A 16,823-nucleotide genomic window follows, 5' to 3' on the forward strand; every position below is an offset into this window, starting at 1 on the left:
TCTGTATTGTTTCCGATCGTTTTTTAAATGTTAAAAATCAATTCAAGAAACTTTTCTCTTTAAAAACTTTACAAACTTTAACCGAATCGTGCAATAATTACAGTGCTTGTTGGGCGATAGCTTATCAGCATTCAATTTTATTTAAATATAATATGTAAACAATGATAAAATATTGCAAATACGCAGCTCGTGATTGACCAATATAACAATTCACCAACAGTAAAAAACGCGTGTAAAAAAATTGAACATTAAAAAGCACGCGTTTTGTAAGAAATAGATCTGGCAACAGAATTTAAAGGCTATAGTCGCATCTCTCAAGACGAGTACACAGAGCGTACTATCCTCTAGACAAGGCCGACATAGAATTAAACTAGGTAGGCCTTTCAGGCTATTTCTTTTTTAAATAAATACATACACGTTGATTTTGCACAAACTTGTGATTGAAAAAGAATATATTACCACATAATTTTTTAATTTATTTGTTTCGCTCGATACGAGCAACCAGGCGTTTTTAATCTTCAACGACTTCAAAAACACAACTTACTTGATCTTAATTTTAAATAAAACGGCATATTTAAAAATTAATACTAGAATTTATTAAGTAGTCACACACACACACACTCAGTCACACTCAAGATTTAAAATTCAAATTCGCCAGCATCATCTTGAGTTTAGCTATTTCGTCATCTTTCGCAGCGAGCTCCTCTCGCAACGATCTGATCGTGTCATCTTTATTCTCGGCCAGGGTCTTGAGTTCCTCCAGCAGCTGGGCTGTGTCCAGTCTCTTGCTGGGCTTCCTTTGCACCAGTTTGCCGATGATATGAGCAATTTTAGGGTAGTTGGCAGTGAGGTGAGCTGGTATCTGACCTTTGCGGAGGTCAGTGATAGTTTTCACTCGTTCCATATCAGTCACGAATGGTTCTACCAACTCAAGTAATATTATACCCAGACTGTACATGTCGCTCTGAAAATTTAAAAGAAATAGTTAATTAATAAAACAGTACCTGTACAATACGGTATATACCAGCTCTGTGATCAGAAAAAGCATTTTAAATGTGTTTTTTGTGGCCATTTCGTCGTTGTTAGGGTTACATACAAGAAGGTCAGATAATAATCAGACCAGATAAGCAGGCACAGACTCAGCCCTGGGGGGTAAGCAGACCTCAAAAGACTTAAACTCATAGCATGAAGATAGATATTAACGTTAATGTGGTGTATAATTGAGCATGTATCCAGAGATACAGTACTTGTTCATAGAAAAAATAGAAATCATAATTTATTAAAAGTACGGGTGACATTGATGAAGGATGAATGAAGTCCCATGTGACAGAACAAATTTTTGTGAGGCAACTGCTCCATTTTCTTTATGTTACCGATTTTGAAAGTGGCATATTCTATTAATAATTAAAAATTAAACTGCAGTGTATTTTAACAAAACAAATTTCAATTACATTACTTAAATTTTAAAAATAATTAAAATCACAACTAATTAATGTTTTATCAGTGCCCATTGCTTAAACTGAATATAAACATTCCTACCTCCCAGACGTGTTTAATCATAGAACAATTAAAAAGATTAAGAGACTATACAAAATTGTGCTGCTATGATTTAGTGAGAAACCTCTTATTATCTCTTATTATAGCCGCAGCTCACTAATATTATTGTGCGATCGACTCACCTTTGGATTGCACTGCCCGTCCAGTTGCTCGGGTGCAGCATACATATGTGTACCGAGTGCCAATCCACTATGGGACTGTTGTAACGGGCAAGCCAGACCGAAATCACCCAATTGCACCAGCAAGCCACCTTCATGTGGCGCCACGAATACATTACTCGGCTTTATGTCGTGATGGATAATACCACGGGAATGTATATAATGGAGACCACGCACCAGTTGAGTGAACATGTCTATCAGCAGGTCAATGTGATTAATACTCGCTGGGAACGTGATATCTTTAGCCTCAATTGGAGATTCACACACATGTAACGGCAGACTGAAATCGTCGGAACCTTTTCGCGACAGTGACATATGGTTGTTGCGCTCGTCAAGCCACTGCTTCAAGGTTTGCTGACAGAACGTCATCTGGATGAACAAGGTGGCCCATTTAAGGTTTATACGAGAGCAATTTTCGTACTCCTTACTGGAAAAGACATTGCAAACGGCATTCTCCTCCTGCGAAACGGACTCGTCATCGCTGTCAGAAACCTGCAGTTCTTCGTTCGAACTGTTCAAGTTCTCGAAGCTGTTGGAGTTCTTGAAGGAAATAACGAAGTCGGACAGGCTCTTGTTTTTGGTCAACTCCTTGGAGTTGTGAGTCTTGAATGAATTTATTACGTTGGGATGTGCTGATGATATGAGGTCAGAGCTTAATGAAAACTCGTCACTGTCGGTGTCCATTTGATATTTGCTTTTCTTTTTGACTGTGGACTCTATCATGGGTTCGAGCCACGCTGCCTTATAATTTACTATGTTCGGGTGATTGAGACTGGCAATTGTTTTCACTTCGGACAAATGGCTCATGATAGAGTCGACGTCTGAAGATTTAATGTATACTTTTTTGACGGCATACTCTACGCCATCTAGCCTGTGTCGCGCTTTGAAAACGCTCCCGAAGCCGCCACCAGCTATGAAGTAGAGCTCCTCAAATTCTCTATGGTATCTTGACCATTCAAGTCCAGACGGCTGAACTATAGGCCAAGTTGCTGGCAGTATTATCGGTATCTCTGTTCCGCTGGCGACCGTCACAAGCTGATACAAGGCTCTCTGATATTGACTTCTCATAGCTTCAAACTCTCCCATCGCATACGAATTGTCAATCAAGTTCATACTATGAAGTTTCTCACATATTTTGTTGTAAAGCTGATTGGCTATAATACTGTCTTTTTGTAACAATGAACACAATTGTTTAACGAGTGATTGAACTAGGAGGCTGATCGGGGTTGTGGTTGGGGCATTGATGACATCAATCTGTTGTCTACTCTGCTGTACGAATGACTCATGGTGACTAGCCGATATGCCTGAAAAATAATAAAGAAGTTGTTACTAGTGAAATATGTATATTTATTTTAACCACGTCACAGGATTTCATTTCAATCTCCGTCATAGGCGGAAAAGGTAGTGATCCTTTAGCTTACAGTTCTTGTTTTTTAGACAGAAAACTTCTGTTTGTTTAAGTGAATTATGTTAAATACTTCAATTTCTGTCTTAAACCTTAACATTAATATTATCTGATGATTCTTTACATAACATATAAAGGGATAATAATACAAGAGCCCGTGAACCCCAGACCTTCGTTATTTTATAAAAGCTCAGTTTGTCAGCGCATGCTCCCAACACAGGTAAGAACTATGGACTATTATGAAGTTTGGACCGTGGCTTTGGTAGGTGAACGGTACTAAAAGTGTGTAATATACCGATTTAAATTCATCAAATAATAAAGTGCGATTTTTTTGGTAATACCTTCAGAATATTATGAAAAATCACGTTATTCATTGCCAGACACCCTTAATGTTCATGAAATTATAATTTCACTTTCGTTATAGTATAAAAAGCTGATTTTTATCTAGAATACTTAAGTAATAAAAATGATGTTTCCTCAATAGCCAGACATTTTTGATACTTCCAACCCCTTGCCAGACAAGCATGTAGGATAGCCGTAGGAGCGAGCGGGAGGCAGTTTATACATGGGTGAGTGCAAGAGAGATGCAAGTGCGAGTTTATTGCTTAGTATTTAGTACATGCTTAGATCAGCTCAAATAAATTTTTCACTGGCTCTTAGACTATAAATGATTTTTATTCAATAAAAGTGATCATTCAATCATTGGTTTTGGGCATTCAATCACCATAGCAAATAATTCAGACAATTTTTAACACAAATCACCGTGCTATGACTGTGTGGATAATATGACAGACAATACATTGTGGAAAGTTGAGATGTACAGTATTATAGTCCAAACTTAATCGAAGATATTTTTTAGAAGAACGTGTCTAAGAACCAAAGTTCCTGTAGTTTTCTTAAAACTACTTAAAGGTCGTAATAGAAAGCCTCATGAAAAAATATTTTATTATTGTTACGTGGGTAAGAGTATCGCCGAATAATCGAACGAATACCGAAAGATCTAGAAGCACATAGAACGCTCGAGAAGTACAACGCCATCAATTGTCAGATAGCGGAATCACAATATTAGAGATGTGTTGAATATTCTCGATAATTCTAGGGATGTGGTATCGACTATAAAAGCGTTGCAGCGTTTATGCGTCATGATAATCGTCTTATCGTTGCCGCCGCTGACTACTCCCCGAATCCTAATCACGCAGGAGCAAGTACCGTCGTCGCCCTAGGGACGTCCTTACGGATACATCCGATCCAATAACTCTTGCATTAGATACCTTCAGCTCTAACACTAGGAGCAGGCTGAGGAACCCCGGTAACCGTATTCGTCGAACTCGACAAAGAGGTCGACGGGCAACCTAACTCATGCATCAGCCCGCTGAGTTTCTCGCCGGATCTTCTCAGCGGGTCGCGATTCCGACCCGGTAGCAGATCCTTTTGCGAAGCAATTGCTCTTGAGTTGTTAGGTCTCCTTCGGAGGCGCTCGGGCAGTTGTTAGCAAATCCCACCCCTCCTGGCCGAGCCTTTGCTCGCCCACCTGTCCTGGTGAAAATGGAAAGGCTTCCAGGCCAACAGTAATCTTTCAATCATAAAAAAAACGCAGTCAGTCAGTAATCGGAACTACTTGAAGCGAAACAGCGAACGGATCACCTGAAGCGAAGCGAAAGAAGCGAATTGAGAGCTTTAAAGTGTTTGTTGCGTGTTTTAAGTGTTCTAAGTGTTGAATACCGTTTTTAAGTTTTACTTCAGTGGAATTTTATTTATCCTGAACCCCAGCGTGTAACATTATTAATATTCATTTTATTTTTTTGGTTCTGCATCACAGACACCTTAAAAGGGAGAGCTTTTTAGATTTTTCATTGTAGACAATAAATCTTTAAATGACACTATTACAGCATTCACAATGAGACTCAATCGTTAATATTCACTTTATTCATTAATGAGGGCAGCAGTAGATTAAAAAGTAATTAGAGAACAGAAAGAACAATTATGAATTTAACAAGGAGAAAAATGAAGCATAGGACATCCATTGTTATAATTCACTGACATAATGATATAATTCACTGACCTAGCAATTAGAAATCTCATGTAATATTTTGTGGCTGCTACTGTTGGTTAACCACAGAGAGCATAGCTTTGAGTTTTTATTATGATATGTGTGACTCATACGAAATATATAATATATATACATTATTGACGAGCTCACGGCTCACCTACAGACATCTACAACATAAATACAATTAAGCTCAATTGTATTTTGGCAATATGAATGAGGTCGTGGGTTGTATTTTAAGTCATTTTAAATTGCAATGTAGACAAGGAAATGAATATTTAAATACAAATAACTGAAATGACTCATGTTTTTTTTTCCGAAACAAAATACCTTATCTTAGTTTCATAAGATTACAGTGGTGCCATTGATAATGTTTATCATCATAAAATTATGAGATCAATCATTTTAAAGGATTAAACTCCTTTCCTGATGGCTAATTTAATTATTGTTTCCAAAAATTGTTTACACTATTTGTAGTGTAAATACTAATGTAAAAGAATTCTTTAACTTTGCTTTCATCGAAATTAAAGTTATATAATTAAAGATTCTCATGTGTTTAATATAAACTGCACTTACTAAAATTAAATGTATCTCTTTCAATACATCCTGCAATTAGTAATGAATATTTACATATTTTATTAAATGAATATTTTATGAATATATAATATATTACAAATAGTAGTCAATATTATATAAGTACAAGTAATGATTAATATTTGCTTAAAAAACTAATTTTACAGTTTCAGTTTAATCTCACAATAAATTATTATGTGATAGACACAAATACTTTACTACAATACAATATTTGATATTTTTTTTTAAATATCATTATTTAACTCAACCATTAAATATAGAATATTCTTATTGGTTCAATTAATTCAGGTTTTTTTTTGCCAAAAGCTTTTTGGCCAAAACTTCTCTACAGACATAGGATATGGAATATGTTTACATAAGATGTGAACCCAAAGTTATAAGATATACTGCATAATTTTTAACAGCAATATTGAGCTAACAACACTTTAAGAGCATTGACATTTTATTAATAACAAACACAAGACCATACCTTTTGAAACTTGACAGTTAAATCATGGAGTATCACAAGTAGCAATTTCTCCTCAGGTATTGATTTTGCAAAATATAGTTCTGGTAAAAAATTTGTATTGGAAAACAACTTTTAAACTGATTTACAAACAAACTTGGCGAACTCGAAATCTCGAAGTTTCTAAACATATTTAATAAGAATAAAGAATAAAATCATTAGGGCCTTCAAAATGGAAATCGCTCTTTAACAAAAATTTCAAAAGTGGACAAAACTGTAACCAAAATCAGTACAGCAAGAAAACATCACGTTAATTTTAGATAGTTGCATAATGCATATACTATAATTTCATCATCTTATATTGCGAAAAATTCAAATATTGTAAGAAAAATTTACGAATTATAAACAAAAAAATTACGACTTTATAATCACTAACAGCATACATATTACATACTTGTAGGTGGATAGTTTTAACATTATGAAGAAAATAAATACCGTTATGCACAAATGTTCTCCCTTTCTTATCTATTATCATTCCCTACCATTGTGTAAAGTTTAGAATATTCTATACAAGTTAATGTATGCCAGGCCAGCTATTTTACTATGACTATGCCATGAAACATAGATCATTCAGAGATGTAAAACTTACCTAAATCGAAGGATTTCACTGTCGCCAATGCTTTCCATTTGTCTTGGCTATGTTTATCCATTTTTTATTAATTGTTAACTACAATCAAAATTTGATGTTTTTAAGATTTTCAATTCGTAGAAGTCAGGCCAATGCCATTTTACTGATGCATTCACACGATTCGCAAAATGCATTTTTATTTTGCCATCCTTCGCTCGCTGCCTTGGTTTGATCGATTTTGATCACTGAAGTAGGAAACCTATGGAAATGAAACGTCAACAAAAAATTCGTGCCACTGTGACGTCATCTGGCCACAAAACATGGCGGTTTTAGTGCTGCCCAGAAGATTTTAATGTTTAAATGAGCCAAGAACGTTTATCGATAAAACCTATTTTATCGATAAACGTTCTTGGCTCATTTTATTTTAAATATTGTTGAGTGAATGTATTTGTAGAATTTATACTTTAATAGGAAATAAGTATATTGTTATGTGCAAAGATGATGTGATTTAGATATTATGTGAAATCTAAGACGAGTTCGTGCTTCAAATTTGCCTAGTAAACGATATGACGACTTTTAAAATTTGCTACACTGATTTTATAAAGTTGTCGTTTGCCGCAAAACATAAAGATATGGCGTAGTACAGTGCCATCTGCTCATTTCTAGCATGCTGAATGTTATCGTATTTTGAGTACGTGTTTTTCTTAGACTATTACAATCTATTTTAATTGTTTTGCTGACTCTAAAGTCTGTAACACACTACCAAAGCGCACCTCAAGGAAGGTACGCCGCACTATTTGAATCACTCTCACTTGAGAGTGATTCAAATTTTAAACTTATTAAGGGACCGCCTGATAAAAAAAAACAGCTACAGAACATTTATTCGTTAATAAAATTACAAACATCATTCCTTGTGACTTCGTCTCTAAAATCACTTAATTAATAAATATTTAACGAATTTACAATAGTGTTTTACTCATTGTAGAATAAAACTATTTTATTTAAATAGTTCCGAAGAAATTTTGTCGGTTGCCTTTTTCCCGAAATATCTAAACAGAATGTCTAAATATGTTTTGATGACATATTTTAAAGAGGTATTTATGATTAATCTCATGATCAATAGATTCCGACCAAAAAGTGGTGTCCGATTTTTCGGATGAGGGCTCCATAATGAATTTAAATATATATAGATAATAGTTTTGGGGCATCGACTTTCTTGAAATCCTATAAAATACGTTTTAATTATTATTTTTGTATGTTTTAAGCATGATAAAATATGAAATTTTATATAAGCAATCATATTAAATCGATATCAAAGTCAATAAATAATGTACAACCCAAAACAGACGGCCGAACTGACGTGACAATGACATTTGGCGCGCTAAACATGGCGGATTTTCTGCCTCATTAGACGGAGACGGAGACATTTACGTATATTCATGTTTCATTTTATGTACGCACTGAAATACTGTTATATTGTTTTCCTGCTAGTTAAAGTGCTGAGTAAGAACGAGATAGATATATGTTTATGTATGTGCCTTCAAAATGGGTGCTATTTATATAAGCAATTGTACGTATAGAACAATATGTCGTGTCCCTACTATATAGGTCTATGATTTTGATACATACTTTATAGTGACGTGACGTGCCCAATGTCGATTTTACAATCTGACATCTTGGATTACTCGAATAGTACATTAAAAGTATTTATGTAGGTTCTCGATTTTACTAACTAACCAATGAAATCCGGTTAGCTAGAGCTCTTGTACCTACCTATCCATCGTAATCGAACACTGAGCAAAGGTTTTGGATTTTAACTACTGTTTTCGTCTTAAAAAAGGACAGATATTTCCTTTTTTTTTATTTAGGTCCAGTTTGATTATTAAGGGACTTAGCATATAAAATATAATAGTTACTCTTGAAGTTAAATAATTTATTGATTAATTGAGAAAATGCTAGACTTATTCCGTCTTTTGATTAGCCCTTTGACTAAAGTTTTTGCTAATGTAAATAAGAACTTATTGTTTATTGTATTCTTAACGTTATTCAAATCCAATGAAGAACTCGAGTAATTAACTCGAAAATTAAAGTGAACTCTGGAACATCACGACTGACATTTTATTCGAATCGAATGCTAGAAATTTCGGATGTCAAAATTAGTCGTTTCGGGCATCACTCACCAAGTTTATACCTACTTTACTACATGCTTGAAATTGATTCATAATGTAACCATAGAGTAGAAACTCTATGGTCCTCCATGTTTTTGCTTTTTATTTAAATTTTATGTTCTGGTAATATAGACCTTTAGGTCATATTTTATTTGGAAAATGTTCAATACTTTGGGATCACCACACTTTACTTCACTAAATTTCGTCATACGTACATATTTTGAACATAAAATATGTACGTAAAATTGGTGGCTCAGTGAATTAGGCCCCCCTTTTTTTGATTTTCGATTTTTTGGTATTTTTACTTATTTGTTCGTCGTTTGTTTGTTAATGTTCGAATGTAAAAAATTTTTGTACGTCTTTTATTTATTTATAATTAATTAAACAAATGATCAACCTTAAGTGGGCCCCTCTTACTAGATATCTTTATTTTTATCGCTCAGATTAATTAATTTTGATCAATTATCGTTTGTTCGACGACTATTGGTGATTGTTCGATCATAAAACAATGAAATTCCCCATTATTAATTATTTTATATCTAATAAGCAAACCATCACCTCACGCCATCTTTTTTTTATTTTATTTATTTATTTATTTATAACTTCATATACTAGAAAGTATAAAGGCGGACTTAATGCCATAGACATTCTCTAATGCCGGCCACTCACATGCGCGCAAATATTCGTACATTGTACAAATGTTTGCGTGCATGTGAAGGGCCGTCAAACATTCATTCGCAAACTTAGCGGCTGTACAAATGGGTTCGGTACTCAATTTGCGAACCCCTTTGCACTTCCTCCTACACTTGTTTACGAATGTCTCACGAATTTCTCCTCCTTTTTAATTCGTCAACAGAACATTGAAGAGAAAAAGAGTTTTGAATTCTTTCCCACACATCAATTCTTTCCCACACATCATTAACAGCCATGCTGTTTTTATGGGATATCTTTTGATGAAGATACGCTACACAGTAGACGTCACGATCTATGAAAATAGCGAAACGTTCGTTGCCTTCGCAATCCCGGGCGCAACTGGTCACACGAATGTGTGGGAGACTACGCGAAGGATCGCGGTTCGCGCGCTTTGATGTCTGTTAAAAAACCGACACAGCTTGGAAAACCACGAATGCAGCGAAAACTTTGCATAATCATTTGCAAATGACATTCTACACTTGCGGGGTTGCGTATTCGTGCGAATGTGAGTATTCGTGCGAAGGTTTTATAACAGACATCAAAGCGCGCGAACCTCGAACCTTCGCGTAGTCTCCCACACATTCGCTTGCCCAGTTGCGCCGATGATTGCGAAGGTAACGGACGTATCGCCATTTTCATAGTTCGTGACGTCTATTGTGTAGCGTATCTTCATCAAAAGAAATCCCATAAAAACAGCATGGCTGTTAATGATGTCTGGGAAAGAATTCAAAACTCTTTTTCTTTTCAATGTTCTATTGACGAAAAAAAAAGGAGGAGAAATTCGTGAGACATTCGTAAACAAGTGTAGGAGGAAGCGCAAACGGGTTCGCAAATTGAGTATGCGAACCCATTTGCACAGCCCCTAGGTTTGCGAATGAATGTTTGACCGCCCTTTGTGGCCGGCATTAACGAACAAATGACGAAAAAATAATTAAAAATTAAAAATAAAATCCGAAAATCAAAAAAAGGGGGACCAAATTCACTGAGCCGAATGAAACCTATAGGTTCTATGTCGTTCACGAAGCCCGCTAAAGAAAGCCGAGTACTTTTTAGATTTCGCCAATGACACTTGACATTGGCGAAATCTAAAAGGAAACGCCAAACCTAAGAGATAGACATTAATCATAGACCTATATAGTAGGGACACGACATATTGTTCTATACGTACAATTGCTTATATAAATAGCACCCATTTTGAAGGCACATACATAAACATATATCTATCTCGTTCTTACTCAGCACTTTAACTCGCAGGAAAACAATATAACAGTATTTCAGTGCGTACATAAAATGAAACATGAATATACGTAAATATCTCCGTCTCCGTCTAATGAGGCCGAAAATCCGCCATGTTTAGCGCGCCAAATGTCATTGTCACGTCAGTTCGGCCGTCTGTTTTGGGTTGTACATTATTTATTGACTTTGATATCGATTTAATATGATTGATTATATAAAATTTCATAATTTATGATGCTTAAAACATACAAAAATAATAATTTTATAGGATCTCAAGAAAGTCGATGCCCTAAAACTATTATCTATATGTATTTAAATTCATTATGGAGCCCTCATCCGAAAAATCCATTTTTCGGTCGGAATCTATTGATCATGACACTAATCATAAATACCACTTTAAAATATGTCATCAAAACATATTTAGACATTCTGTTTAGATATTTCGGGAAAAAGGCTACCGACAAAATCTCTTCGGAACTATTTAAATAAAATAGTTTTATTCCGCAGTGAGTAAAACACTATTGTAAATTTGTTAAATATTTAATAATTAAGTGATTTTAGAGAGGAAGTCACAAGGAATGACGTTTGTAATTAATGAATAAATGTTCTGTAGGTGTTTTTTTTTTCACGCGGTCCCTTGATAAGTTTAAAATTTGAATCACTCTCAAGCGAAAGTGATTCAAATGGTGCGGCGCACCTTCCTTGGGGTGCGCTGCGGTAGTATGTTACGGACTTTAGAGTCAGCAAAACAATTAAAATAGATTGTAATAGTCTAAGAAAAACACGTACTCAAAACACGATAACATTTAGCATGCTAGAAATGGGCTGATGGCTTTGAACTACGCCATATCTTTGTGTTTTGCGACAAACGACAACTTTATAAAATCAGTGTAGCAACTTTTAAAAATCATCATATCGTTTACTTGGCAAATTCGAAGGACGAACTTGTCTTAGATTTCACCCATCTAAATCATATCATATTTGCACATAACAATATACCTACTTACTTCCCATTAAAGTATAAATTCTACAAATAAATAATACTCAACAATATTTAAAATAAAATGAGCCAAGAACGTTTATCGATAAAACCTGATAACATTGAAATCTTTTGTACAGCACTAAAGCCGCCATGTTTTGTGGCCAGATGACGTCACAGTGGCACGAAATTTTGGTTGACGTTTCATTTCCATAGGTTTCCTACTTCATTGACATTAATAGACATTGGTAGTGATCAAAGAGTATTTAATCACTACGTTATAAGAGTCCGCACTTCATAGTAAACGTTACAAAATGAAAATGTATGGGATCAGATCCGATCTGGTGACAACATCAAAACAACCACACACTACAAAAATCCTACCACTGTCAAAAATAGTGATGGGCATTAATATCGATGTCCAATAAATAATGATGCGAATATTATCGATATTTTTGTCGATATCGAATGCAGGCAACGATTGCATATTGAAATAAAAACTTGATTATTTTAAAAGAAATAAAACAATGTTTTATTACTTAGTATAATTTTAATGAAATTTGTAAGTAGAATTTTAACGCTTACAAAAAATTTTAAGTTTGTATCGGAAATGTTTAATTTTTATTTTACAATACAAACCAATATTTACTTAATTTTATGCAAGGTACAATAAGTATAGATGTAGAGGTTTTCAACCTTGTTTTATAATGTTATAACGAACTAGGTTTTGAAAATCTTTGTGCTAAATAAAAAACAATTCGTTTCTATTTCCATTAGAAGAGTAAATTTTTAAAAACTTATTTTTTATAATAGTAAAAAAATAAAGTTGTAAATCTCTAAATGTATACTTTTTTTGAACTCAAACCCGAAGTTAACTTATTTCTACAAAAAACAAATAAAAACTAATTATGTAATTATCTTGAAACACCATATTGTTGACCCCTTTTGTTCGCGTCCGCCAAATCCTCTTCCTTTGAAACTTGCTTTAAATTAATTATCTGGCACTGTCGCCGAATCAGCATTAGAGCCAATTTTGTAAACAATAAGTCTGACATTTGTTGACGATGATTAATGCATAGCCACTCTGTATTACAATTTGAATAAAATATAGTAATTGTCCACTGGCAAATATTGTTATTATGTAGGTTAGGGATACAAAACTGTTCAAAATTTGTAACCGCAGTGTGTACAGTTTGACACAACTGCAATGATGGATATGTCAAACATTTCTTATCTTGCCACCACTCCCTTAATTTAATTAAATCATAAATCTTATTTTCCTCTGGATCTGCAACCGTCAAAGTTTTTCTACAGACCTGGCAATCATTTTTTTTTAGAATAACAGAAGCTAGATATCCACTTATATAGACCACTGGTTGATTTGAAATTTTTGCTAGGTCACATACTATTTCTTTATATTCTTCTTCTTCAGGTATACTGAGAACCGGGTTGTCTTCCTCATTTTCATTTTCTGTGGAAACATGACTAGGAGACTCATTAATATCTTGACCTTGATCATCTTCGTCTTTAAACCCAAAAACTAAATCATGAAAATCCGTCATGAGTTCCTTTTTGTCTTCTTCACAATTGGAGTTTTTGCTGTGAGGGGCGGTAAGTCCTGATATTATAGAGGTTTTCATAGCAGCTATAAATGTAGAACACGTCGGATGCTTGTTTGTTTGACCATGCTGTCTTATTAACCCAAATAAATTTTCTAATGCATCCTGGTTTAACTGCCGTAGATTCAAATACTTATATCCTAAATCCTGAACTTCCAGCCAAATATCACGCAGCGATTTTAATGATATAATGTAGCCTTGAACACACTTGACATTTTTTGCTTCCACGCCATTATGGTTGAAAAATGTTAAAGTAGACAGTTGCTTTCTAAATTCTGTCCAAACAGCTAAATGGTCAGTTTTAGCAGATACGTTTTCCCGTATACCTTTTTTTACGTCAGCATGTCCTGATGGCCCATTTGTATAATCAAAAAGTTTATTGAATTTTTCAATTAACAAAGCAGTCTGTAATATTTCATCTGATCGGTGTACATTTTCCACATTCGTGGCTAATAATTTAAGAACAGCAGCCACTGTTTGGCTAAATATTTGTGCGGCATACTTAACTTTCATTTTAGCTCTGTACTTTGGTTGTACATGAGTTGATTTGAGTTTGCTAAGATATAAAAAATTTCTATTTCGTTCCTCTACCTCAACTAAATGGCTCCATTGACCTTTCAATTCTCCCATTTTCAGAAATCCTTGTTTTAAAAAGTTATTTCTCAGTGATTTTAATAAATGTGGAATATCATAAATTATATAATTTTTTTTATTTTCAAATTCAAAATAATTATGTCCACCATTGTTCCACTCCTTTAACAGACTTAACGCTCCCATATTGGTGGGCGCTTGATCACATATTGTTGATAAAACTTGAAATCCCGAGTTAGTAATTTCTTTAATTAAATCTTTTATTAAAACTGCTAATTTTTCTGAAGATACTGTGCCTCTTATGAAATAGAATGCCAGCGGTTGTTTAATTTTTCTCCCAATACCTTGTAACATGAAGACTAAGGCATGATTTGCTAGCTCATCTTTCCTCTCATATCCATAATCGATAAACCCTTCCACTTTATCTGTGGCTTCGCTATAAGTTAACCTTTCTTTTAACGCTATTTCATCAAAGACTAGCGAACATAATTTTGCTCTTATTTTTTTAATGGGAGCTAGTTTTTTCAGGTGGTCAAGTACAGCTGTATTTAAACCTGGCTCAACAGGTATTTTTTTCATTAATTTTTGCAATGTTTTGATACTCGGAAATGGTGCGAGATATCGCAGATATCGGTAAGCTTTTGGTGAACGCTTGAAGATGGCTAATGCTGATATTTTATTTTTAATAGTCCAGCGTTTGCCTTGTGACTTACGCTTTTGATTTATCAACGCAGACGTGACAATTTCTTTTAGAAACTCTGACGATAAATTGTCTATTAGTTTCGCGCTCTTTTTTAATGATGCCAATGTGCACTTTGTTTTTCTCAATTCACTTAAGAGCCTCCTTTTCCGTGGTGTAACATCTAAAACCAAAAAATTACATTAATACTTATTGACCAATCGTTAAAAGTGGTGCTATAAGTAGATGGCGTTAATAATACAAAACTCACCAACATCTTCTAATTTTCTTTTTCTTATTTGACTTTCACTTTCTTTCCGCTGGCTTCCTTTGATGACGTCTGTAAAAATATATGAAGTACAATAGAATTAGTATGTATTATAATCTTATTATATTTAATTTATTTATAAGGGAAACCAACAGTACAATACAAATAAACAATATTAAAAAAAATAGCTAAAACAATAACTAAACATGTTGTATCACTACATAGTTAAAACAAAGTCGCTTTCTCTGTCCCTATATCTATCTTTCTGTCCCTATGTATGCTTAAATCTTTAAAACTACGCAACGGATTCTGATGCGGTTTTTTTTAATAGATAGTGATTGAAGAGGAAAGTTTATATGTATAATAACATCCATTAAATAGTGGAGAAATCAATAATTAATGACAGTTTCCTAAGCGAAGCGAGGGCGGGTCGCTAGTTGTTAAATAAACACAACCAGAACCATACGCTGAAAAAATTATATTCATTTATTTAAACTAGACTTCCGGCTGTGGCTTCTCCCGCATGGGATTCGGTTATATCGCATGTCCCTGTACTATCACTTGATAATAGTATTTTGTGTCCTTTCTCTCTGTCTACAAATTGTCTGTGCCAAATTTCATCAAAATGGGTTCAGTGGCTTAGACGTGAAAGTGTAATAGACAGACAAGTTACTTTCGCATTTAGAATATTAGTAGGAATTTTGAACTATTTTTACAGATCTTCGTTACAACTAAAATTTAGAATTGCTTTCATGAAATCGATTCTTACTTTTCTCTAGACTGCTAGACTGACTTGAGGATGTTGGCATTGAAGTACTAGGAACAGCCTGAACCTCAAACTGGCCTTGTGGGGTGACATCAGCTGAAAAATTAAATTAATTATTTTAAATTATTACACATGTCTATTAAGATTAAAATTTAGTATTTCTTTTCTTGCTGATATAAATTTAAACAATCCTGATTCTTACTTTTCTCTAGACCGCTAGGCTGACTTGAGGATGCTGGCATCAAAGCACTAGGAACGGCCTGAACCTCAAACTGGCCTTGTGGGGTGACATCCGCTGATATAAAAACATACATTTTTTAATTTACTTTGAATTATTCTACACTCAAGAGCATGTTGAATTTCAAAGTGTGGTTTAGATATAAATGGACTTAGAAACTATCTTTGGTCCATGCAGTAGACATATGTGCGAGAAGTGAGCATTTTAGGTACCAACTGAGCTAACACAAATTTTTACATAGTATAAATTTTTATACACAAAAAAAATTTCAATCCTGTAAAAAATGTGCAAAATGGAAAATATGTACCCAATTACCTTGCGAGTTGAGTTGCAAAAATTGAAGAAGAATTTCATCTCTCAATGGTGGCAGTGTCAAGTTCACTTTGGGTACAGCTCGTTTTTTTAAGCGCTTCTTTGATTTTGTAAAGTCTCGTCTTGAGAAATGTACTTCACAAACATGTTTTAAATCATGTAGCATATGTACTTGAAGATAAGCCAGATCTTCTTTGCCAACCATCTTTACCCATTGTTTACATCTAAAATTCAAAATGAGCATTAGTTTTACTACTAAATTAAAATAGGTCTTGTCATAAACTAAAAAATATACATTTTTCAAATTTAAGTATCTATTATTTATTGAAGTATTTTTTAATAGCTGTGCCCACAATACCTTGCATACTTTTATCCCCTATTTCTTATTGTTATTTTACCCCCTCGAGGGTGAAGATTTAAAAACTTAAAATTACATTATT

General features: G+C 34.1%; 1 protein-coding gene across 1 annotated transcript; it reads right to left on the minus strand.

The window, feature by feature from the left end:
• Window positions 1–573: 573 nt before the first annotated feature.
• LOC114241219 (eukaryotic translation initiation factor 2-alpha kinase 1) lies at window positions 574–7,081 on the minus strand. The gene is made up of 3 exons (XM_028172007.2): window positions 6,856–7,081; window positions 1,680–3,019; window positions 574–964 (listed from the first exon to the last, which is right to left on the minus strand). The coding sequence occupies exons 1-3, from the start codon at window positions 6,914–6,916 to the stop codon at window positions 632–634; spliced, it is 1,734 nt and encodes a 577-aa protein (XP_028027808.2). The 5' UTR covers window positions 6,917–7,081; the 3' UTR covers window positions 574–631.
• Between the last annotated feature and the right edge of the window lie 9,742 nt (window positions 7,082–16,823).

This window comes from Bombyx mandarina, chromosome 04 (assembly GCF_030267445.1).
Source record: "Bombyx mandarina strain Sakado chromosome 04, ASM3026744v2".
NCBI classification, from domain to species: Eukaryota; Metazoa; Arthropoda; class Insecta; order Lepidoptera; family Bombycidae; genus Bombyx; species Bombyx mandarina.